At 34.9% G+C, this 24045-nt stretch overlaps 3 protein-coding genes across 3 annotated transcripts; 1 reads left to right on the forward strand and 2 right to left on the reverse strand.

Annotated features, from left to right (window-relative positions):
• The first annotated feature begins 438 nt into the window (after positions 1-438).
• Positions 439-948, forward strand: LOC138905422 (uncharacterized mitochondrial protein AtMg00810-like). The gene has a single exon (XM_070193946.1). The coding sequence runs from the start codon at positions 439-441 to the stop codon at positions 946-948; it is 510 nt and encodes a 169-aa protein (XP_070050047.1).
• A 12631-nt stretch (positions 949-13579) lies between these two features.
• Positions 13580-16129, reverse strand: LOC104085501 (triacylglycerol lipase OBL1-like). The gene is made up of 5 exons (XM_009589551.3): positions 15669-16129; positions 15243-15436; positions 15051-15084; positions 14176-14786; positions 13580-14059 (listed from the first exon to the last, which is right to left on the reverse strand). Exons 2-5 carry the CDS (start codon positions 15423-15425, stop codon positions 13805-13807), a joined length of 1083 nt encoding a protein of 360 aa, XP_009587846.1. The 5' UTR covers positions 15426-15436; positions 15669-16129; the 3' UTR covers positions 13580-13804.
• Positions 16130-17176: 1047 nt separating this feature from the next.
• Positions 17177-20887, reverse strand: LOC104085502 (triacylglycerol lipase OBL1-like). Its single transcript, XM_009589552.4, has 5 exons — positions 20520-20887; positions 20237-20433; positions 20102-20135; positions 18001-18617; positions 17177-17751 (listed from the first exon to the last, which is right to left on the reverse strand). Exons 1-5 carry the CDS (start codon positions 20842-20844, stop codon positions 17446-17448), a joined length of 1479 nt encoding a protein of 492 aa, XP_009587847.1. The 5' UTR covers positions 20845-20887; the 3' UTR covers positions 17177-17445.
• Positions 20888-24045: the final 3158 nt, after the last annotated feature.

Here is a 24045-nt window from a genome sequence, read left to right on the forward strand (position 1 = left end):
CATTGACTATGAAGAAGCTTATGTACCTGTTGCATGCATGGAGATAATTCATTTGCTCATCTCTTTGGCGGCGCAAATGAAGTGGAAGATCCATCAACTAAACATCAAGTCAGCCTTTTTGAATGGCTATCTTAAAGAAGAAGCCTATGCTGAACAACCATTAGGCTTTGTGGTCAAAAACCATAAAGATAAAGTGTTGCGGTTGAAGAAAGCTTTATATGGATTAAAGCAAGCCCCATGAGAATGGAATAGTTTCATCTAGAAGTATTTTCAAGACAATGGATTTACTCTTTGTCTCCATGAATATGCTCTTTACCTTAAAGTTCATACTAATGCAGATATCTTGCTTGTTTGTCTTTATGTTGATGAACTTATTTTTACAGTAATAACCCAAGTTTGTTTGAAGCTTTTAAGAAAGATAAGTCCCGTGAGTTAGAGATGACGGACGTAGGGCTCATGTCATATTACTTGGGCCTAGAAGTGAAGCAGATAGAGGATGGAATTTTTATCTCTCAAGAAAGCTATACGAAAGAGATATTGAAGAAGTTCAACATGCTCGATTGCAACCCTGTGAACACGCCGATGGAGAGTGGGACAAAATTGTCCAAGTTTAATGAAGGAGAAAAAGTGGATCCCACATTTTTCAAAAGTCTTGTGGGAAATTTGAGGTACTTGACTTGTACTATGCAAGATATACTCTTTGCAATTGGAGTAGTAAGTCGCTTCATGGAAGCTCCTAACTCCACTCACTTGAAAGTCACTAGAAGAATAATTCATTACCTAAAAGGTACGATTGATTTTGGGCTATTTTACTTTTCTTCTAGTGATTTCAATCTTGTAGGATTTTATTATAGTGATTATGCTGGAAATATTGATGATAGAAAAAGCACAACCGATTTTGTGTTTTTCTTGGGTGATTCTGTTATTTCTCGGAGTTCAAAGAAATAATCAATTGTTACTCTCTCGACTTGTGAAACTGAATATGTAGCAGCAATATCCTGTACATGTCCTGCTATTTGGCTGTGAAGATTATTGAAGGAGCTCAATTTATAACAGATTAAAGCTACAGAGATTTGTATTGACAAAAAATCCGCATAAGCACTCGCAATGAATCCAGTGTATCATGATCGAAGCAACCATATAGATACAAGGTATCACTTTATTAGAGAATCCATTGCCAAGAAGAAAGTTGTGAGCACGTGATTTTTGCCCGACTAAAAATACTCCTACAAAATCCACGAAAACAGATTTTAATTTTTATAGAATTTTTATGAATTTTCTCTTAATTGTTGCTTGCATGTTTGATATTTTTAAAAATCATAGAAAAATACAAAAAAAAAAAAATATCTAAAATATTCATTGCATAACATTTTAGGTCTTAATTGTATTTTGGATTTAATTACGTGAGTTAATTGCACTATTAAATAAAAATCACAAAAAATGGTCGTTTTACAAATTTAGTTTTTAGTTTAAAAATTAGTATTTTCTTTTCATTAATTTTAAGTTAAATAATTATTTTAATGTTAGAAATAGATAATTAATTCAATTCCACAAATTGTATTATTTTCGAACCCAACTTAGGTTTATAATTAATGTTGTTAGGATTTAAAAATTCAAAAAATAAAATAATAAATAAAAGGATGTGTTTGTTTCCGAATTGGGCCAAAACCTTTTCGTTGGCCCAATTTCCCTTTAAACCCAACTCGCCCCAAGCCCAGTCCGTTCCAGCCCTCACTTAAAATCCAAACGACGTTGTTTTGTCACACCCCATCTCATCCGTTCATTTTACCCCATCCAACGGTTGGGAACTGAACTCCCATTTCCATTATATATGTCCGAACCCCCTACCCCCCCAACCCCAAAACTCCCCCCCTTCCCTTCATCTCTCAAACCCCTAACCCTAGCCGCCCCCAAACTCCCACAAACCTCCATCGGTGGTCACTATTCTAGCACTACAAAACGACCTCCAAACACGCCCAAAACTTCACCAGACAACTACCACATTCCCCTCATCTCATATCTCTGTTTAATTTTCCCAAAGAAACACCCAAAATTCCTGAACTTTAGATCTAAAAGTGGCCAGAAAAACCTGCTTCGTTTCCTTCTGATTTCTTCACTATCGTGAGTTGAAACTGACATTGATCAATTGCTCTTGTCAAGAGCAATTGATTAATGTAAGTTTTAGTTCACTTCAAAGTCGCCGGAATCCGGTCGACTTACCCCTAACCGGTGAGAACGTTCACGTGCCCGGATTTTCCCATTTTTAGTGCTGGTAGTCTTTTCTTTCTCATTTTCTAATAATTGTTTTGCTAAGTAATTTTTGAGTTTAATATTGGATGTTTAGGTCAATCAGGATTAATTAAACTTTCTTTCTTTTTATCATAACTTTTATCTTGTGTTTATTAGTTTAGAATTGATCTCATGATTATTTAAGTTTAAATCGCACATTTAGAGTTGTTTGAGCCGGTAGTAGATTGTATCTTACCTCCTTCATGTTTGTTGGGTCTGAATTGGCCGATTATAGTTTGGGCCTGTTTGACAGGGGTTCCAACAAAAAGGGGTTTGGGCCGGTTGATTAAACAGCCCAGGCAATTGTGTGGTAGAGTGGTAATTAGCAGGAAATATGTGGGAATTTCAAGTTTTTAACCTAAAAGAATATTTTGGAAAATGAGGGAAAACTCTAGAAAGAGACAACTGTCCATCTTTCTGTTACAAAAAGATACTAATTCCCTGATTTTTAGGGAGCTGGCAGAATATTCTCACACTCTCTCTCCCTCATACGAGACACCTCTTACATTCTATAAAAAGGGACTCTTCCTCATATTCTGGGGGAGGATTTTGGACAAGAGAAAAAACACTGAAAATTCACCACTTTTTCATTTGGAGATTGTTTTACACAGAAATTGACTACATTTTTAAAATTACATTCCATTCATCTTCATCTCGGAGTAGAAAAACTTTCTGGGGTTCTTGAAGTTGGGTTTTCTTTAACTTCATTTGCCGCTGTTTCTTTGTTCTAGTTGGTTTTCTGTTGCTGCTTGGTTTCTCGTTGTTACTCTTTTCTCAAGTTCAGAGACTTATTTTCTGTTCCTTTGCTTCTTACTGCTACTGAGGTATTACCCTTGATCAAATAATGTAAACTTCAGCTTTTGCTTGAATTACAAAAGTGTTTTGTTTACTCTGTCAAGTTTGAGTTTGTGACTATTGTTTGTTGTTTGTTAAACTATGTGTTGTTTAATTACTGTTGGAATATGACTATGAGTTATGAGCTACATTACTGCATTTTAAGGTATATGATCTGACTTCAAGCCATGTAATTGATGTTGGGATTATGTTCTTAAAACTCTCTTGGTTTGTTGGTTGATGTATATGCTGGGATGTTCCTTCATGAATGTAAATGTGAGTTTAGGTCGAAATAGCTTGTGTGATGAATTCATATACATGTTAGAAAATTAAGTAGTAAAAACAGTTATGGCAAATCAACTTCGTTTTCTTGTTAATCCACTATTTGGTTCGGTCACTACTTAAGCATGGTTAAATAAGTTGCTTTGAAATAGAATTTGTTCTTTCCCTGATTTGGAATTTAGTTTGGTTTGTCTAGTTCATCAGCCATGTTTAAAGAAGCATTTGTTGAGTTAAAGTTTATCAGTCTTCAAATTTGATCAACAGTTGGTCGAGTTTGAGGGTTGATAGGGTCTAGGCATTAAGAATCTTGAAATCATAACAGGGTTGTCTTCATATTTTTCTTCGGTGGTTAAGGTTGTATTTGATAGGAATAGTCACAGTGATGTACTAATTTTTCTTTTCATTATCTCGTTTTATATAACTTCATTAGATTTGAAGCTTGGTTTTTTGTTATATGTTTAATTTTTATTTTGTGTTTTAAGGCAACGATACTCTTAGATTGATTGATATCTGAGGCGTATGAAATTGGACTTTTGGATTATAATGTTGCTATTATTCGATTGCTCCCTTACCATCCCTAGATTTGCAAAAAGTCATAAATGATTGCGTTTAGAGGGTCGTTTATCCCGAAATTCCAGACCCTCCCTCCCCCCAGAGTTCAAGTGGACTCAAGCATGAGTTGTGGGCTGGCCCCAAACGTTATGCCCCACCTAAAGAGCCTTTAATGACCCATAGGTTCCTTAAAGCAAACACTGTTAATTGGAATAAGATATTTCCCTGTGAGCATAAGTTCGTTCCCTAGGATTAAAATTAGACTCTCCTACTTAACTATACTTTGGAATTAGCTAAATGTTGAACAATTTGTGAACATACGTTAGGATGCTTTAGGCGCGCATTTAATCGATTATCGTGATCATGTATACGTTCGCGTAATATAATTATGATTTCCAAAATAAATCAAAGTACGCGTTCGCGCGACTTTGGCCAAAACAATCTTAATAATTAATAAAGCGTGATTAATTGTGTATACGTACGCGTGACATAATTTGAGTGCCCCAAAATAAAGCGGATCTGCACACATGTGATCCGTTTCAAAGATAAATCCATAAACGCCATAATTAAAAGCGGTAAAAGGAAAATGCACATAGGTTCTAAGACACGTAATTAAGCCAGGTATGATTAAAGCGACCGTGCTAAAATTACGGAATCCAAAAATGCCTAACACCTTCTTTCGGGTTAACAAAATTTCTTACCCGGTCTTCTGATTTTCGCAGAATTTAAACATAGTTAAATTTTCTCGATTTGGGATTTAAAATAAACCGGTGACTTGGGACACCATAAATATTTCAAGCGACTCTGAATTAATAAATAATCCCATTTCGATTAATGTCACTTAAATTAGAAAAACTCCCCTATCCCCTCGGAAAAAAGGAGGTGTGACAGAAGTCCAGCTCAAATATGTGAAGTCTCATGATCAAGCTGCAGATATCTTCACAAAGCCTCTCAAGTTTGAAAATTTTCAGAAGTTGAGATCAAGACTTGGAATGAAAAAGAATAATCAAAATTAAGGGAGATATTGTGGGGTCCAACCCATTTCTAAAATAAATAAACAAGGCCAAATACATAAAGGCCCACTTAAACTTGGCTCCAATTTTTACTTGAACGCCTTAATTGATACTTGTACCTATTGAACACTTAAACTTCCATCAAGTTGTAGCTATTAGGCACGATTTGCTGACGTGAATCGCGCCACGTGAAACGCACCCGCGATTTACAATGTATTAACTTTTATTATTATTCGAAGTTATGACCAAGTCACCTAACAAGAAAATTACCAAGTTGAAGCCTATAAAATGTGGATACCAACTCTAATGACCATGACATGTATTTTGGATTAAGTGGCATGATCTGTCACGCAAGTATGATCTTCAACTCTTGTTGTACCTCTAAACCGTGAAACTGGCTTCAACGCTCCAATTACCTTGTTTGATTCACGATCCTTATTCGACTTGTAGTGCCCGAAGGGTTTTCACCATCAAGCCTATCTTATTTTGCTTTTTCTCTCAACTCACCGTCGCCTTATGGTGCCCGTGAGGGTTTTTACCAATAAGACTCTCTCATCTTGTTCTTTTCTTCTTATCTTCTCTGATTCTGCAGATGGCAAGGCATTGACCATAGTACAAACAGCATATGCTCCTAGCATGTCTATCCCGGCACTCTCAAAGATTATCTGGGAGGTCTTTTTGGAATGTAACATGGCTTTTGGATGGGGTTAGAAAGAAAAAATATCATGAAGGCTCAAAATAATCAAAACAACAGGGTTAATTTATTTACAACTTTTGAAATCCATTTTAAAACTTTGCCCCAATTTCTAAAACAAAATAATTTGATTCTTTTTTTTTTGAAATGGAATTTCTAAGAAAACTGCCCACTCTTAACTTCGTGGGATTATGAAATATTTTATTTAGTGCGACTGAACCATAAGGCTACCTACGTATCTTGTGATGACAAGAATCAGGTCGAACGTAGTTTAAAAGAATACTTTTTGTTGTTGCTATTTTTCTTTTTCTTTTTTTTTCTTTCTTTTTTCTCTTTTTTTTTAATTTTTTAATCCCTTTTTTTGAATTTTTCTTTTGGAATGAACTTTCTAAAACAAACCTATGGGGACATGGACTTTTTCTCTTCTTTTTTTTTTTTTTACTACTGTAACTTGATTCCAAAAGAGGGGAGGTCAAAGAAATTAGCATAAGCTCAAAAGGGTACAACACATGCAACTTGAGGAGGAAAAATGAAGATCATGCACAACATTTCTTTTGCAGCATCGATATTGATATCACAGATATGCCCTCCATCTTTTTTAGTGCCTTGTCAAGTACAGAACTCTCGTTGGGTGATTTCTTCTTCGCAATGGACACCTTCCATCAGTTTGGGACAAACTCCCTTGACTTTATCTTGTTACTTGAGGTGCACTTGAACTCAGAGTTGCTTGCTTCAACTGTCTGGGACGCACTCTCTTGTAACAAATTCTTGTCGTTCTATTAACTTCCCAAACTATTTGCCCCAGTTTCACACAATTAGGTCTTTAAATGATCTCAAAATGTCCAAATCTTTTCTTATTTCCCTCAAATGTCTATGTCATCATCAAACCTTGTTTCATTGTTTCATGATTAGACTAACTTTTAAGACCAGGCTGAGAATTATGCATGCATGTCATGTCACTAGAGTCAGCATGGAAAGACTTATTAAAAGGGAAAAAAACTAAACAAAACGGACAAGAAATAATAGAAAACGGAGATTACATTAAACTGATGGTGAAAAAGTGTGAACAACAAAAACAAGCAAAATAAACTTGAGTTACAACCCCGAAACAATCCTAGATAACACTAGATGAGTTACTACAACTAAACGAACTAGGAAAAACAAAAGGATAAAAGGGTTTGAGTCACAAGACAATATCCGGATTGCAACCCTGAAATAACCCGGACAAACAGAAATGACAACAAAAAAAAACCACCAAGACTCCTTCCTAGCTAGCCAAGAAAGGAACATATTTCCAATTACCAAGCTCGGCATCTTAGCCACTGAGTTCCACATCAATATTACCAAGACCATTACCAATTTCAATCACATTGACCTCATCGAATAGCTTTTGGGTCCCTTTTGCCGACTCGTTCTTAAGATCAACTTCTGGAACCGAGACTGATAGCGCTGAAAACTTTACGGCAAGTAGCCCTCCAAGGAGCTCAGAAGAGTTCTCATATTCCTTTTCAACACAAATCATACCCACTATATGCGTCTCATTATGAACAGACAAAGGACTTTGGCTAGTATCCGCTGTGACTGAATTTTGCACGGTAATGTCACCTGCATCAATAAGCTTCTGGACTGCTCTTTTCAGATGCCAACACTTTTCTATGGTGTGCCCCGGGGCATCAGAGCAGCATGCGCACCTTTGAGAATAATCAAAATTCTTTGGAAGAGGGTTCGGTATTTTTATCTAAATCGGCTTCAACATGTCCGATTGCCTCAACTTTTGGAACAAACTGGCATATGATTCTCCAATAGGAGTGAAAGACTTTCCTTTTGTTGCTGCCTTTTCAGTTTATACTCAGGCTTCGGTTGGAACCTCTTGTGGGTAGGTGGTTGATATACTTGTAGAGGTGGGTAAGACATTTGTGGAGGTGGTGCCGACCGTTGCGGGTGTTGTGGATGTGGAGCATATGGCGGTGCATTATAGATAGAGTATTAGGAGGGTGAGGTATGACTTTGGGGATTTTGTGGAGAGAAGTAGCATTGGGGAGGATTATCTGGAGTACGAGGATATTCATGGGGTCGATGTTGAGGCTGAAAGCGTTGAGCAAGAACGCCCGCTAGATCTTATCGTTGGTGAGGCTCAACATCTTTTCTATTTCTCTTCCTTCTACCCAAACTTAACAAGATGTTCTGAATGTCTTCTATATTACCTTTCCATGCAGCATAGCTCATGATTTTGCCTGACTTGATTCCTTCTTCTACCATCTCTCCCATTTTTACCACGTCATTGAAAGGCTGACCTAAAGTCGGGATCAAATGACTGAAGTAGGTGGGTCCCTGAGCTTGTAGAAATTTTTTAACCATTTCTTCTTCATCAAGCGGGGGACTGACCCGAGCAGCTTGTTCCCTCCATCTGAGCCCAAACTCCCTAAAACTTTCCTCGGGTTTCTTTTCCATCTTAGATAGGGAGGAGCGGTCTGTGATAATGGCTATATTGTACTGAAAGTGTCGAACAAAATCTTGAGCCATGTCATCCCATGCATACCACTTACTGACATCTTGACGAGTATACCATTCCAAGGCTGCCCCACTCAAGCTCTCACTGAAATACGCCATCAACAACTCATCTTTCCCGCCAACACTTCTCATTTCACTGCAATAACCCCTCGGGTGGGCCATTGGATCTCCACGCCCATCATACAAGTTAAACTTTGGTATTTTAAACCCCTCGGGCAGATGAACATCACTGAACATACACAAGTTATTGTAAGACATGTTAGTCTGATTTCCTATCTCTTGCATGTTCTTTAAGGACTGTTCTATGCCTTTCAGCTTTCTGGATATCTCATCCCGCCTTTCTTTTCCTGTGGACTTTTTAGTTTCAACATAAGGCTCATTCTGAGGGTTACGATTATACAAGTCTGGGACCTGGTGGACCGCTTCCGGGGGGTAATATTGGGCATCATGAGGTTTGAACTGGTGTTCACTGTTGGACCTGAGGAGGGGTTGTTGAGAAGTGGTGATTGTGGGAATAGTGGACATGACATGAGGGCTATTTTTGGGAAATGTAGTTGGAGGACGAAAAATGGAGCTACTACGGAGGTTAGGAAAGCTATGATAAGCGGAAAAATCTGGAGAATATGGTGGATCATCTGACAATATGGTCGGGGCTTGGGTGAGGGTAGCATCTAGGAAGCTAGGTGGTAGCGGGGGTGGTGCCTTCCCAGTCATCCAAGCCTGATACATATCCGCCATGTGATGTCTTAACATCCTTACCTCTTCAACCAACCCAGTGTCTCGTTCAAACAATTGCTTTTAGGCACCAGTATCAACCAACTCAATTTCGTTGTCATCCGCCATTGCCTTTCGACTTTATGTTGTAGGGAAGAGTTACCAGTTTAAGAACCACAAACCAACCACCCTTCTGCTATAATGAAGCAACAAAGAGGAACAAAGTGAAGTCATCACGTTAGAGTTAGGGCATTTAACATAAGATAATCTCACATTATGTGCAATGCATCTAGTCACAGTTAACGGTTCTAAAATGACTTCGAGGATACGAAAGTCATAGGGCATCATCCCAATTTGCTTGTTCTAGCCTCCCTCTTCTCTTTCCTCTTTACACTCCTCGGTTTGCTCATTTTCTTTCCTCTCTTTTTCTTTCAGATTATCACTCTTTTCTTTCCCCTCGTCTCACAACTTCATCTTTTTTTTCTTTTTTTTTTCAAAAATGATTCGATCGAACCCGATGTAGGTTGCCTACGTATTATGTGGGAACATGAATCAGATCTTGCGTAGTTCGGGAAGATCAGGAATAAAGTAAATAAACTAACTCTATTTTTTTTGGCTTTTGATTTTTTTTTTTAATTTCCGAAAGAAAGACATATAAAGACTTCGGAAAGAAGAAAAATATTTTTTTTGATTTTTGGACTTTTATTTTGAATTTAGGAAAGAAAGACTTCTAAAAAAGAAAATATTTTTTTGAATCTTGAATTTTCTTTTCAAATTTCGAAAGAAAAACTTTTGAAGAAGAATGAAGATATTTTTGGATTTTTTAGAAGAGATTAAAAGAAAATATTTTTAGATTTTTTTAAAATTGGGGTCTCAGAGAAAGACTTTTCTAAAGAAGGAAGTAAAGAAAAAAATATTTTTGGATTTTTGAAAAATTGTGGGCCGGAACCGATGAGGTTTGCCTACGTATCTCACATCCGGTGAGAATCAGACCTGCGTAGTTCTGTCATTTTGATGCACAGACAAATATGATTTGTTTTGAAATGCTTTTCTATCTTTATTCTTGAAATTTTGATAGAGTAACGGGTTTTTGTTTTTGAATACCGGGATTGTCAAAACTAGGCATTTTTCTATCCTATCTCACTCTTTGGTTTTTCTCTTCTATTTTTTTGATTTTTTTTTTTAACTCAAGAAGCTGGTCAACATACAAGCCAAGCAAATTAATGCATAAGTAGCACGTAAATAATGCATCAGGATGGTCCTTTAATTTTGGGTACACCTATCCTAGACGGACTCAACCCCTGTGTTGAGTCCCCTAAGTCAAATGCACGTGATGCAAGCAAACGTACCTACTAGGGATCCGACATGAGGCTGTGTTATTCTAAGTTTAAATTTTACGGTGTGGAGTTCTAGACAAGGCTTACTAGAGCAGACAACTCGAGCCGGGGGGGGGGAGGGGGTCAGCGTACCGGAAATACAGAAGCTTCACCGGCTTTGCAACTTGTACGATTCTCGTTCTAAAATTAGGGGTATGACTCTAACAGAAAAGAAGCCACGCGAAGCGCACGCTTCCCAGAAGATTTAGAAGACTCAGAGAGAATAAGGGTTTTCGTAACAGTTTATATACAGTTCACGACAATATCAAAGCGGTAAAGAGCAGCAATTAGCACATTAGGCTCAAACACGTAAAAAAAATTAGATAATAAACAAAAACCAAGTATAAAAGTCATCTAAGCTCGAATTCTGAACCCTGAACCAGAGATTCTGGGTTTTTATCCCCAGCAGAGTCGCCAGAACTGTCATATCTCCTTTTTTTCCGAGGGAGATAGGGGATAGGGAGTTTGTCCAATTAAAATGACATTAATCGAAATGGGATTGTTTATTGATCAGAGTCGCCACTTGGAATAATTTATGGTGTCCTAAGTCACCGGTTTATTTTAAAATCCCAAATCACAGAAATTGACTCTATTTTTATGGTCTGCGAACATAGAAGATTGGGTAAGGAATTCTGTTAACCCAGGAGAAGGTATGTGGCACTCCCGAGTTTCGTAGTTTTAGCACGGTCGCTTAACAATTACACTTAGCTCAATTATTCAATTATTACATATTTTGAACCTATGTGCATTTTATTCCTTTTGCCAATTTTAATGTTTATGGAATTTATTTGAACGAGTCACGATGTCGCGCACTCGTTTGTTTTTGTACACATTGCGAATCGCGCCACGTGAAACGCACCCGCGATTTACAATGTGTTAACTTTTATTATTATTCGAAGTTATGACCAAGTCACATGAAATGCACACCCGAATGAGATTTACGTATCGTGACCACGCCACGGGAACCGTACCCATAGTCACGATGATTTATTATTAATCGTGCTTAAAGCATTTTAAAGTTTGTCTACCCGAGCGTTAACGACCTAGCATGCTCCTAGGGGACACTATAACAAAATAAACAAATAATAGGGAACTAAAGAAAAGGAAAATTCTAAATCATGCTCAAATTCTCTTGACTTTTTAAACCCAACCCTATAACCCGTATTTATCAATAAAAAGAAATACGCACAACGTGATACATGGCATTCATAACAGACAAAAACACAAAAGAAAGAAAGGCGCAAATAAAAGGCATACTTAAAATGTAAATACAATATCTAAATGCAAACAAGGAATGGGCAATTTGCCAACTGAAAAATTTCTCGTAATGACCCGCTAACACAAAGCGAGGAAAATAATCACAACCTTGGCAAAGTTAACTACATAATTTCCATTTTTAAAACTACCCTACAAGAAAGATTCACGACTGGAAATGAATATCAACATATCAACGTCACTGACATTGCAATTTTAAGCTCCAAACCATATGACGTCGAAACCTTAAGATAATACTCTTATGAAAACACCTTTTCCTTTAATAGAGTGTTTCAACATGTTTAAAACCATTTACAAAAGGACAGAACACTAGAGTACTTCAAATTTTACACAAAGCTAGAAGAGGCAAACGCCAAGAACGGAAGAAAAATACTTATCAAAATCTGGATTTATGTTTCAAGGCTTGGATTCTAAAGAATACGTGAAGGAATTCTCTTATGCCCCCATTTGTGACTTAGCTAAATGAATAAAGAATTATGCCTTCAACCAGCAAAGGAAACCTCATTGTAGGTAAAATAGTAAAAGCATAACTTACCAACCATAATTATAAAACATGGAATTAAACCAATCAATTCAAACCCTATTCAAGAGGCACGAACAATCTTTTATCAACAAACAAATTAGGACGGCTTCAAACAATGAATTTTAAATAAGAAGATTAACCAAATAGGCCACATATTCATGTGGAAAACTCCAAGAAGTCAAATACCAAATCAATGATCAGAAAATCAAATCAAACCGCAATCTAGCGTGTCTAAACCAGACAGATTCACTCAAAACCAAGTAACGAATTCAAATCCCCTCAAACGTGATTCTATCACATAATAATCAACACCAAAGGTATGGTAAAAGTAAGGAGAAAAAATATGGACCTTGAAAATGATTCCTTAATTGATTTGTTGTTTGAAGAATGACATGCGCAATTGCAGCAACGAAAGTTCGAAAAGCGACAAAGCAGTAACAAGAACTAAAAGCCACAAACGTACCTCGATCGGCACCTCGGACTCGTCAACTCCAAACGCCTCAAGCGGACTCTCTCAATCTTCTCTCATTTCTGTTTTTATTTTGTTTGTAGGGTGCGGCTGGGTTTTCCAAGAATTTGAGAACCAGAGATCTAATCGGGGTCGCTGGTGTTTTTTTTGTTAAGGCAGATAACGTCCTCCTGGAGAAGGCAGCGACACTCCAGGTTCTCTTAGCTTTAGGTCCTTATGTATTTATAGTTGTCAGGTCATTGATTAGAGTGAATGAATAATTAGGATGGGTGTATTGTTGAAAGCATCTTTCTCAATTGTGTGGAGTGTCGTCTGTAGAGTGTGCAGGTGAGGCCAAAATCTATTACTAAAGATAAGAGGAATCTTTGACATGTGGCAATTTTTGTTTGGTTCTCTTCTTAATTCTTTTTGTTCTTTTTTTTTTGTTTAAACAAAAGATGAATTAAAAAATACTAGAATAAAATACTGTTACTACTAAATAAATAAAAAATAAGGTAAAATTACTACACTCAAACCTCTAACTTAAAAAATTGTTCTAAACTAGATAAAACTATATTTTTTGAAACTTTTCTTTCTTTGTAAATGAAAATAAAACTAATAATCTTAAAAATATAACTCTCTTTTTTTTGTATTTTTTTTATTTTATCAAATAAAACTACTAAAAGGTGAAATAAAGGCTAAAATATGTAGATAAACTTGAAATATATTTACATACGAAAAAGTGTTAAGAAATTAAAATATGGTCAAAAATTACGTGCTTACAGAGGCATGCCACGTAACCGGACTTAAGTCTCTCAAATATATATATAGATCCATAAGTGATAAAAGTATTTTTGTGTTAGTTTTTTTTTTTTCAGTATTTGATCATGGAAATAAACATGTTTCACAAGATTTTGTCACAAAACTTTTACAAATCATAATATGGCATCAAATTTGTGCAGACATGATTTCTTCTTTTATTGAACTAGCTAATTAGTATTCATCATTTTATGGAATTTAACTTTTTCGAACGTTTACTTTGTAATTTAAATATATTAATTAATAATATGAATATAATTTGTCAAAGTTATATACTCATCGATATAGATACACGCGCGAAACGCGTACCCTAAAAGTAGTAAAGTATAAATGTAATAACACATTCTACGTTTTAATACAAAGTAATAGAGTCTCAAACTTTTGTTCACCTCAATGGAACAATTCTTGATCAATTGGAGAAACAATATCCATTTTTTGCACTAAGATATCAAAAGTGGATGAGAATCATATAGATCATCTTGGAGCTTTAAATAAAGTAGCATCGCCCAAACAAATTGCATTAATATACTCCGGGGGACCATGAGCTGGCATGCCCGGAAATAGGAGTCCATACAACCTAAGTGCTTGAAGAAGCAAGCTTTCTCTGTATTCTGTTCCATACAGATATGGAAGAAGAAAGCTTCTCACCAACTCCCACAATGCGTCCACCCTCTTTGATATTAGTGATCTCACAGAAAAGTAATTTCTGTCTGGTTCTTCTGAAACGATCTGTTGCACATAATGTGAAAAGTGAGATCAGTATCCTGGAAAACGAGGAATGTTATATTGCCTGCTATAATAGGTTAAAATTACACTGATTCATAAGACATTCTTGTTGTACTCACCTTTCCTTCATATATGCTGCTATAGTAAAGGCATGTCCCAAAGTGTTTAAAAAGCAGGGTAGTGTTATCATAAGGCAACCTGGTAACAATATCATGACTGTAAACGAATCTATAATATTCAATGCCATAGTTCCTGAATTGTTCTTTCATGAAGTCCCCGAACTTGCTATCACCTACCCTTGGCTGCCCAAATGTATAAATTGCTTCCAATCTTTCTAGTATAAAAGCTTCATTGTGGAATGCAAGAACTGCTGCAAAAAGAACTGCGAGTGCACCACCTAAGCTGTGCCCTGTTAGAACAAATTTGGTTTTGTTATTTTTCTGAAAGAAGTCTCTTAGTTTTTCCCTGATTGTGTAATATGCTACTGGGCGTTGGTCATCTTGTGGTATATTGGGAGGCCAACTTTCATCTTTCTGTAAGCCCATAGCCTTCATGAAACCGCTGTGGACTTTGCCCATGCTGTGGAATTTGTACCAAGATATGTCGAAATCTGTACTCCAGTCATCTGAATTGAAGGGTTCAGTACCTCTAAATGCCACAATAATTCTGTCCGGACTGGTAGTTTTGTCATGAAATATGAAGCCTTGAGTCGATTTCTTTTGGTGATATTCTGCCAAGCACAATTTGTGTTAGAAAAACTCTACTTTTTAGATATTGCGTGGGAGATTGTCCTCCCTCTGTTCCATTAGATTACACTTTCGACTTGACTCAATTAGTAAGAAAAGAGTTGAAGAATACGTTAATGGCATGTAAATAGAATTTGGCACCTATTTGCCCCATGAAAGCTATCCTTGTGATCACTACTTTATTAACATTTTGCGCACAGTTTTCTAATGAATTGTTTTTTTTTTAGTTTATATGCGTAATATCATACCATTCCAAAAATCGTAGGCCCCCAGTAATTCCATCTGCAAAAGAATCAAAACTCGTGCAGATTAGTAGAATCAAGAAGTGATCGAACCAAATAGTGATTAACTAGTATGTCAAATGGAAGTATAGAACTAGCTAGCTTGCCAATCAAACATATTAGTATCTTAAATACTGAGATACAAGTTAATTAGACAACCTTCCATTGATCTTCAACGGTAGCTCGGATAAAAGCTTTATTCTCGTAAGCTACTTTTGATGCAATTGCAGAAAGTGCAACAACATATGTTTTATCCCAAGGTTTGAACTTCTTATGACAATCCACTCTCGGATCTATAAATCCAATAGCGGATAGATAGCTGGCTGACTCTTTTTCTGGCATCACTACCTTCCCTACCAATAGTAACGCAGGGTTAATTTCAATATTAGTAAATTTATCCACTATAACAGTAAAGTCACATAATTACTTTATGTTACGTTAAAGTAATTAATGAACTATGTGTGAATTGCCCAAAAAAAAAACAATTCAAAAAATACGTGAAATTCTTATATATAACTTGTAGATCTAATAGAAAACAGGAATTTGGCAAATTAAATATGGACTCTATATCTGTTGTTGTCTAACCTTGCAAGATTCTCAATAACAATGTAAGAAGGCTTTGGTTACGAGCAAGAAGATTTAGGCAGAACTCTGAAATTGAACCGCAAAATGACAGAGGCTTTGAGATGAACTGAAGAGCTTTTTGCACGGACACTCAGAGGAAGATGTATCCTCGACGCTCGAAAGCTGTCTCTTTCACTCTCAAACATTCTATGAATTGTTTGCTTTCAAGGTTGCCGGAAAAGAGAATACGTAGGATATCCAAAAGACTTGCTTCATCTGGTTTTAGTTGAAGGTATTTGTTGCTACTCACCTTCTCCACCTTGTTATAACGATCCATGATGTGTGTGATTAATTGGCGTTTTTCTGAAACTCTGTTTATGGAGATAACATAGCAGTATATATCGTCAAATATATATTAATAACCAAGGTCGTTTATAAGTACGATCTACTTTAATTTAGCTTAAGAAGAAAGCGGATTTAATCTTATAGTAAGAAACTTTCCGGTCTCTTATATATAGTTTTAAATATCTATGGAAGTTGCGTTGGAGTAGTGGCACTTTAGCATCTTTCAGTTTGGACATGCCTGGCAAATATTGTAATGGACTTTGAGATGTGCAAACAGCTGGCACTGTAGTATACTGGAGCATTACTTATATTTAACTATATATCTAGTGCTTGCTGATTTTTTTTTGCATCATCACGTAAAACTCAATTGTAAGTAATTTCCATATAGAATATCATTAATTGGTTACCTACAAATTAAAAGGTGATAAGTTACTTGTTACAACTGATAAATTTACACTGATCAGTTTTTATAAGTTAGATTCATGTATTAGTATTGTCAGCAAGTGTAGGTCTTTTGGTCGTTTTTAAGTGTCCCACGCTACAAGCTCGTGAAGGGACGTCAAAATGATTCCAAGAGTGATGCCGTGGAAATCCACTTATACACACTATGTGGATCTTTTCCAGATCAAAAGAATGTTGGTTATCTTCAAGAAATAATTGTCTGATTACACAAATAGCGTGTATATATTAGGCCAAACTGGTAGTCTTAGTTAATCGGCTTTTTGAGTAACATGATTGACATGTATGTTAGTAAAGCCAATAGATTAAAATACGGTGAGGGAATTAAGATCTTTTCTTCCTGATCCACAAGACTTCCCACCGAGGATAGTTTCAAAGTTTAGAACCCAAGTGCTCGTGCTCCACATTCCACTGATTAAATAAAGATTTTCTTTATCCGGGCAGAGACCGTGACAGAGGTTGTAGTGTGCCAGAGGTTATAGCGACGGCGGGTTCCCTTTTTACCAAGATATTCCTAAGGAATCTATATTACCAGAAAGGATATATTTAAGTTATACAGAGTGATCAATGGTTTAAAAGAACATTAGTCTGTTATACCAGGCTATTTGCAATTTATAATTCTAGGCTCCTAATAAATGTTTATCATATAAAGTTTATCTGCTTTTAAGTGACTCCTAGGAATATCTTTTTTAACATCATCACTGCATAAAACTCAAAACAATAACTAAAATAGCAACAATAGGAGTATTATTTATCGGGCGTTACATAAGCACTGCACTGCAGACACATGCATGGTGATACTAATCCATACTCTATATTTGTCTTGGGTATTCAATATACAAATTATTAATTTTGAACAGTAACTTAAACGGACTAGAATCTCAAACCCATAAATTTCAAATTATGGCTCAGATTCTAAACACATACCATATAATCCAAATTGGTGCAAGGAAAAAGATTAATAAGAACAAAAAAGCACATACGGACTAGATTCTTAAGATGTGATAATGCCAATCTTTTGATACTTTGGTCCATCACCATTAGCATAAAGCTGCTCATGTACAGATGATCCCAGCCTCGTGGAATTGACATAATCCTGAGGACAATGTGCTGGTACGCCGGGGAGTAACAAGCCTACCACCCTCGTGAGAAGAAGAAGCCCACCTTCCTTATAGTTCCGTCCGGCTAAACACGGCAGAGGAAGAATAAAGCTTCTGATCAGCTCCCATACCGCATTTAACATCTTTGGTATAATCAGTAACACAGAGAACCCATTCTTGTCTGGTTCTTCACTTAAAATCTACATTCCAACAGCATATATAATCATCACATATACTCACATAGATAAAGATTAAGGAGGTAAAACATTTTTTTTTTCTATTCAATAAATGAGTGTGATCTTATTAGTTATATGTATAATTAGTCTTCTATAGATTCGCCTTATTGTAATGGAATGTGCTTTATTTTCAATATTGAACGAGTTATATCTTCATGGGCTAAATTTGACAGCCTTATCCATATATATAACTTCAAATTAAAGAGTACTTACTTTTTCTTTGTAGAGGCTATTATAGTATAAGCAAGTTCCAAAGTGCTTGAACATGAAGGTAGAATTATCATATGGCAATCTTGGTACCATGTCATTGCTGTAGACAACCCTATAGTATGGAACGTCATGTTTTGCTAATTGCTCCTTCATATATTCACCGAAATTTGCATCTCCAACTCTTGGTTGGCCAAATGTGTAAACGCCCTCTAATCTTTTCAACAGCAAAGATTCCTTATGAAATGCCAATATTGCAGGAAATAGAATTGCAAGTGCTCCACCCAAACTGTGACCAGTGACCACAAACTTTGCCTTTTCATTCTTCTGTAGAAGTTGCTTGAGCAATTTTCTTAAGTAATAGTAGGCTGGAGATGGCTGGTTATTATCTGTTTGTACAATATCTTTGGGCCATCCGAGGTTCTTCTGTAACCCAAGAGCTTTCAAAAATCCCGCATGAATTTTGCCCATACCAGGAATCTCATACCAAGAGAGGTCAAAGTCTGAGATCCAATCATCGGAATTGAAGAATTCTGTTCCTCTAAATGCCACAACAATAAGCTCGGGGTCGACCTTTTTATCTTGAAGCACGAATGCTTGTGTTGTTGCTTTTCCTTGATAATCTGGTAGAAGCCATAAAAAAGATGAGGAAAAAATCAAAAGAGAGAAGAAGAAAAAAAAATAAAAATTAAATCCGATCCGTTATGTTTTAGAAATTTAGGCATTGAATACACATGTGAATATTAGTGTGTATTAAGATTAAAATGTCTGAATTTGAATTCGCATTTGAATATTAAGATCTGGATACTAAATAATTAAGACCGTTTGTTTTCTCTGAATGTATACATTTTTTTCTTTATTTAAACATTAATTAATGTAAATCCAATCAAATAATCCTAATTAGTAAAATTTTCTATTAGTAAAATATTTTTAAAAAAGTATATGGTGATTAGTGGTGGTGATGACTAAATGTTGTGGTTGTGGTGCTGATTGGGTAGTAGCTGGTGGGTGATGTTGGTTGATGGTAGTGATTATGGGTAGTAGATGGTGGATAACAGTAGCAATTAACGGTGGTGATTGATGGTGGTGGTGACTGATAACTGCGATGGGTGATATATAGTGGTGATCGATGGTTATTGTGGTAATAGTGATTGGTGGTGATGGCTTTAATTGATGTCTAGTGATAGTGATAAATAACATTCGTGCTTGACAACGATGGTGGTTGTGGCTGAGGATTGGTAGTAATGGGTGGTGCCGGTGATGGTGGTAGTCTATAATGGTGGGGAACAATAGTAGCAGTGGTGGTAGTGATTAGTGGTAAAAGTGTAAGAGTTATGGTGAAATATCATATTTTACATAAATTCTTGAATGTATAACATCTTAATAATATTAAGACTATGTTATATATAAATCTTAATCATTAAGATCTTTTAGACTCATTAAATAGTTGTAAAATTAAAAAAAATAAACAGACTTAATGGTTAAGATCTGAATTATTAAGATTCAAATCTAAAAAAATAATTGCACTTAATGATTGAGATTTGAAATATTAAGACTCCGACGGGAGACAAATGAGGCCAAGTCAAATTTTTAGAATAAAGTTATTGGAAAATTAACTTATTTCACTAATGATTATAAGTCATTTTCCCTGTAATTTCTCTTAATTTTTAATTCATATCACTAAAATATTTGTGCAGAACTTTTAGCTTTAAGATTCAGCCTGGAAATCGCCATAACAAAAAAATTGATTACCATACAAATTGAAAGAGATTAATTAACGACAATAGCCACTATTCGAGTATTGTTGATGATTGCAAGTGGTTGATACTCAAGGTGTCAGAGTCCCACATCGATTGTGACTGAGTTATTTGGTCTGATCTGGGACAATCCTTCAACTAGTTTTTGGTTTGAGTTAATCTTCAATGAACATTTTTTTTTCAATCACCAGCCAAACACCATAACAAATTGCTTTTTTCAAGAAAAACAATTTTCAGAAAAATATTTCCAATCACATGATCGACCAACACACCCCTAGTCTTGCAAATTTTATTTTCTTTGGCTTGAATTATATAATTGTAATGTTTGCTACAGTATATACGTAACTTACCATTCCAGAAGTCAAAGGAGCCCAAGAGATCCATCTGCATATATAAAATTGAAACATGAGAACGCAAGATCTAAACATATCCTTTTCATTACAAGAAAAAAACAAGAGAAAAATATGATAGCTAGTTTAATTTACCTTCCAGTGATCTTTGACCGTAGTTTCAATATATGCTTTGTTCTCGTAAGCTGCTTTGGCAGCCATCATACTTATTGCCTCATGGTATCTTCTACGTCCAAGTTCAACACTCTTATTATCTAGCTCAACCCTTTTATCCATATTTCCAATAAAAGACAAGAAAGTCGCTGATTCCTTATCCGGCTCTACAACTTTACCTACAAATCACAAATATAAATTAAATAGTTTTGCGCTATAGTTAAAAGATAAAATGAAATTTTAGTGTAAATTTTTTTTTGTGTACCTCTTAAGGCGTTGAAAACAAGACGGAAGAAGCCGCCGTTAACGTTTAAAAGGTTAAGCCAGTGCTCAATAGCATTGCCAAAACCTGCCAAAGGATTAGCAGTAGACTGTAAAATCTTTTGGACTATGATGGAAATAAAAATTATCCATCTTTGTGGAAATGACACCTTAGTCATTTCTTGATCAGGACAGTCTACAAAATTTTTTTGTCCCAGTATTTTACTGGAAAACAAGATACGTGCCAAGTCTAATACACTACATTCCTCTGGTTTTAGCAGCATATAGTTGCTGCAGAAAGACTTGTTGCAAGTTCTCGCCATTGCCATAATTTAAGAATGAAGAAGGATAAGAGAGGGTTGTGCATACAAGTTTGAAATACATGGATCTATTTATAGTAGTTAGTAGAGTAAAAATGGCAATCGGCAAAGGGCCAAATATAATCCTATTCTTTCGAAAATGGTCTAAGAATACCCCTTGTTATACTATTGGGTTATTTATACTCCTTCGGTCATACTTTGAGTTCAAATATACCCCTCATTTAAACGGAGGGACACGTGTCATCGTCCTGTTGCTCAATTCTAAATATCTCATAATTAATTAAAAAGACCCATTACTCATACCCGAAAAATATATATATATATTTTTTTGTAAAAACGGAAAAAAACTAAAATTGTTTTACTAAAAACTGAAAAAAAATAAAAAAATATTTTCCAGTTTTTACAAAAACAACTGCTTTAAAAAAAATTAAAAAATATTTTCTAAAATAATATTTTTGTAAAAACTGAAAAAAAAAAAAGCTGAAAATTAATTTTCTAAAGTAATTTTTTTTTGTTTGTAAAAACTGAAAAAAAAACTGAATTTGTTTTACTAAAAACTGGAAAAAATAAAAATATTTATTTTCCCAGTTTTTACAAAAAAACTGCTTTAAAAAAATCTGAAAAATATTTTCTAAAACAATATTTTTCTAAAAATTGAAAAAACTAAAAAGTAATTTTCTAAAGCAATGTTTTTGTAAAAACTGAAAAAACAAATATTTTCTTTTTTTTCAGTTTTTAGTTAAAAATATTTCAGTTTTTTCAGTTTTTAATTGCTTTAGAAAATTGATTTTCAGTTTTTTTTTCTTCAGTTTTTACAAAACTATTGTTTTAGAAAATATTTTTCTGTTTTTTTAAAGCAGTTTTTTTTTTGTAAAAACTGGAAAAAAAATATTTTCGTTTTTTTTAGTTTTTAGTAAAAAAATTATTTTTCGGGTATGGGTAATAGGTTTTTTTAATTAATTAAGAGATATTTAGAATTGACCAACAAGACGATGGCATGTACTCCGTTTAAATAAGGGGTATATTTGAACTCAAAATATGACTGCAAGGGTATAAATAACCTAATAGTATAAGAAAAGTTATTTTTAGATTATTTTCGAAAATAAAGGGATATATTTGGTCCGCAATCAGATTTCCGTCTCAATAGTACATTCCTTCTAACTTTTCCTATTCAGTTAATGTGAATGTGGACAATGTGGAGACAAGGAAACTGTGTTGTACAGTAATTCGCTCTCAGTCCAGGTGCCAGCTCCAAGTTGTAGTAGTACTTTTTTAAGTGCTTAGGGGGCTCCATGCCTTTTGTTTTTTAGCCTTTTTAGTCACTACATTTTGAATCACGTTTAAAACGAAACAGAAACTGTAGCACTTGCATGCGGTCAGTAATTAGGTATCGTCTTAGCAATAGATCGATGAAAACAAAATATAAACTTAGCAATAGAAAAGAATGGTAGGAATCCGAAAAGTACAAGTTCATGCAATATATTATTAGTTCACATGTGGGTTATTAGTTGAACCATTAATAGGTGTTTACGGGCTTACAACAAATCAATTAATGTAAAATATATGTCTAAATTACATATATGATCACTTTAATTTTTAACTGCTACAATTAAATTATTTAGTTTAATATAAATACTAGTTGTGGAATAAGTATTTAACTTTGATATGACGTGATAATATGAAGTTTTTTTATATTAAAATGAATTGAGTGGTATGGGTGTAATTTAACCTACTAGACTCGAATCGACCTTTATATTTGTTTTTTCTCCTTAATTTGAGAACTTAAAGTTTAGTTACTAAAAAATGATTCATTTGTGTAATAATTAAAGTTATTAACTCAATCAAATTCATGTGTTTCTCCTTCAATTTTTCCTCTATATTGTTTGACAAAACTTATATGATATTGGGCTAGTAACGTAATGCGAGTAATCTAATCTTTTAAGTCGGTTAATGCGGACTAGAATGATTGAACCTTAGACATATATACTGTTCCACCAACCTGTTAAACTTTGGCCATGATTACTCTTTTTTAAAATAAGTAATACTTTACTACTCCATCAAAGTTGTACCGTAAACATCATCACGTGGAAACGTGTTACATGCATGCGTGAGTTTTGATTTTCATTAGAAAAATGAAAAAGAAAAAAGGTGATCTCCTCCTAATAATAATTTATTACAGCAGTATCAGCTGCGCTCAAACTTACGGCAAGTTCGTCTTTTTTAGTCTTGAAAAAGATGCAACCTACACCACTTTTAATGAATTTGTTACGATAGTCAACAGCTAGTAGAAAATTTATAGCTATATAGCTATAAATTTGATACTTTAGACCAAGAAATAAAATCATACCGTAAGATTTACACTATGGCGTTTTTGGTATTTTCAGTACAAAAGTCCTAAATGTAGATCAACTATATAGCTGGTAACTCTAATGCGTTAACTTATTAATTCTCATCTGATATCCAATGGAATATCTAAATATGGGTTGGTATATTATCAAAAGTGTGGGTGTTGTGAGCAGTGACGGAACCAGGATCTATGCGAAGGGGGTTCAAGAAGATCGTAGCTAGTGAGAATTGAACGTATGACCTTTCAAAAATTTTGAACACCCTTGACCACTAAGCTACACTTTAGGGCTGTGTCAAGAGGGTTCAAAACTTAATATATAGATATAAAAAACAGATTTTGCCTTATATATACAGTGTAATTTTTTGACGAAGGGGGTTCGGGTCCCTTCCGCCCCCTAAATCCGCCCCTGGTTGTAAGAATCTAAAGGTTGATCCCATTAAATAAAATTCTAAATCCCTTACTATCACTTATTATGAGATATATCATGAATCTAAAATTCCAAACTCATAGCTATGGAGATAACACAACATTCTTATTTGTTTAATTTTTTAAATTACTACTCTCTATGTTTCAATTTAGATGACACGGTTTTCTTATTAGTCCATTTTAAAAAGAATGACACATCTCTACAATTAAAAATAATTCAACTTTAAACACTTCCTCTTACCTATTTTACCCTTAATGAAAAACTTTTATAACCACACAAATGTCATGACCCCACAAAGCTTTTACCCCTTAATTAAGCTTTTAAGATCACACGTTTCAAAAGTCTTTTTTTTTTCTTAAACTTCGTATCGAGTCAAACTATATTATCTAAATTGAAAAGGAGAATATATATTTTTGTTCTTTTCCCGGCCCGAAAC

Source organism: Nicotiana tomentosiformis, chromosome 2 (genome assembly GCF_000390325.3).
Source record: "Nicotiana tomentosiformis chromosome 2, ASM39032v3, whole genome shotgun sequence".
Classification (NCBI taxonomy): domain Eukaryota; kingdom Viridiplantae; phylum Streptophyta; class Magnoliopsida; order Solanales; family Solanaceae; genus Nicotiana; species Nicotiana tomentosiformis.

What these genes read in the sequence shown, in the direction of transcription:
- LOC138905422 (XM_070193946.1), top strand. Translation starts at nt 439, where the DNA reads ATGACGGACGTAGGGCTCATGTCATATTACTTGGGCCTAGAAGTGAAG.
- LOC104085501 (XM_009589551.3), bottom strand. Translation starts at nt 15,425, where the DNA reads ATGCCAGAAAAAGAGTCAGCCAGCTATCTATCCGCTATTGGATTTATA. An exon ending in CCGTTGAAGATCAATGGAAG is followed by an intron (nt 15,085 to 15,242) that starts GTTGTCTAATTA and finishes ATTCTTTTGCAG; the next exon opens with ATGGAATTACTGGGGGCCTA. An exon ending in GGCCTACGATTTTTGGAATG is followed by an intron (nt 14,787 to 15,050) that starts GTATGATATTAC and finishes TGTGCTTGGCAG; the next exon opens with AATATCACCAAAAGAAATCG.
- LOC104085502 (XM_009589552.4), bottom strand. Translation starts at nt 20,844, where the DNA reads ATGGCAATGGCGAGAACTTGCAACAAGTCTTTCTGCAGCAACTATATG. An exon ending in CTCCTTTGACTTCTGGAATG is followed by an intron (nt 18,618 to 20,101) that starts GTAAGTTACGTA and finishes GGCTTCTACCAG; the next exon opens with ATTATCAAGGAAAAGCAACA. An exon ending in ATAGCCTCTACAAAGAAAAA is followed by an intron (nt 17,752 to 18,000) that starts GTAAGTACTCTT and finishes GTTGGAATGTAG; the next exon opens with ATTTTAAGTGAAGAACCAGA.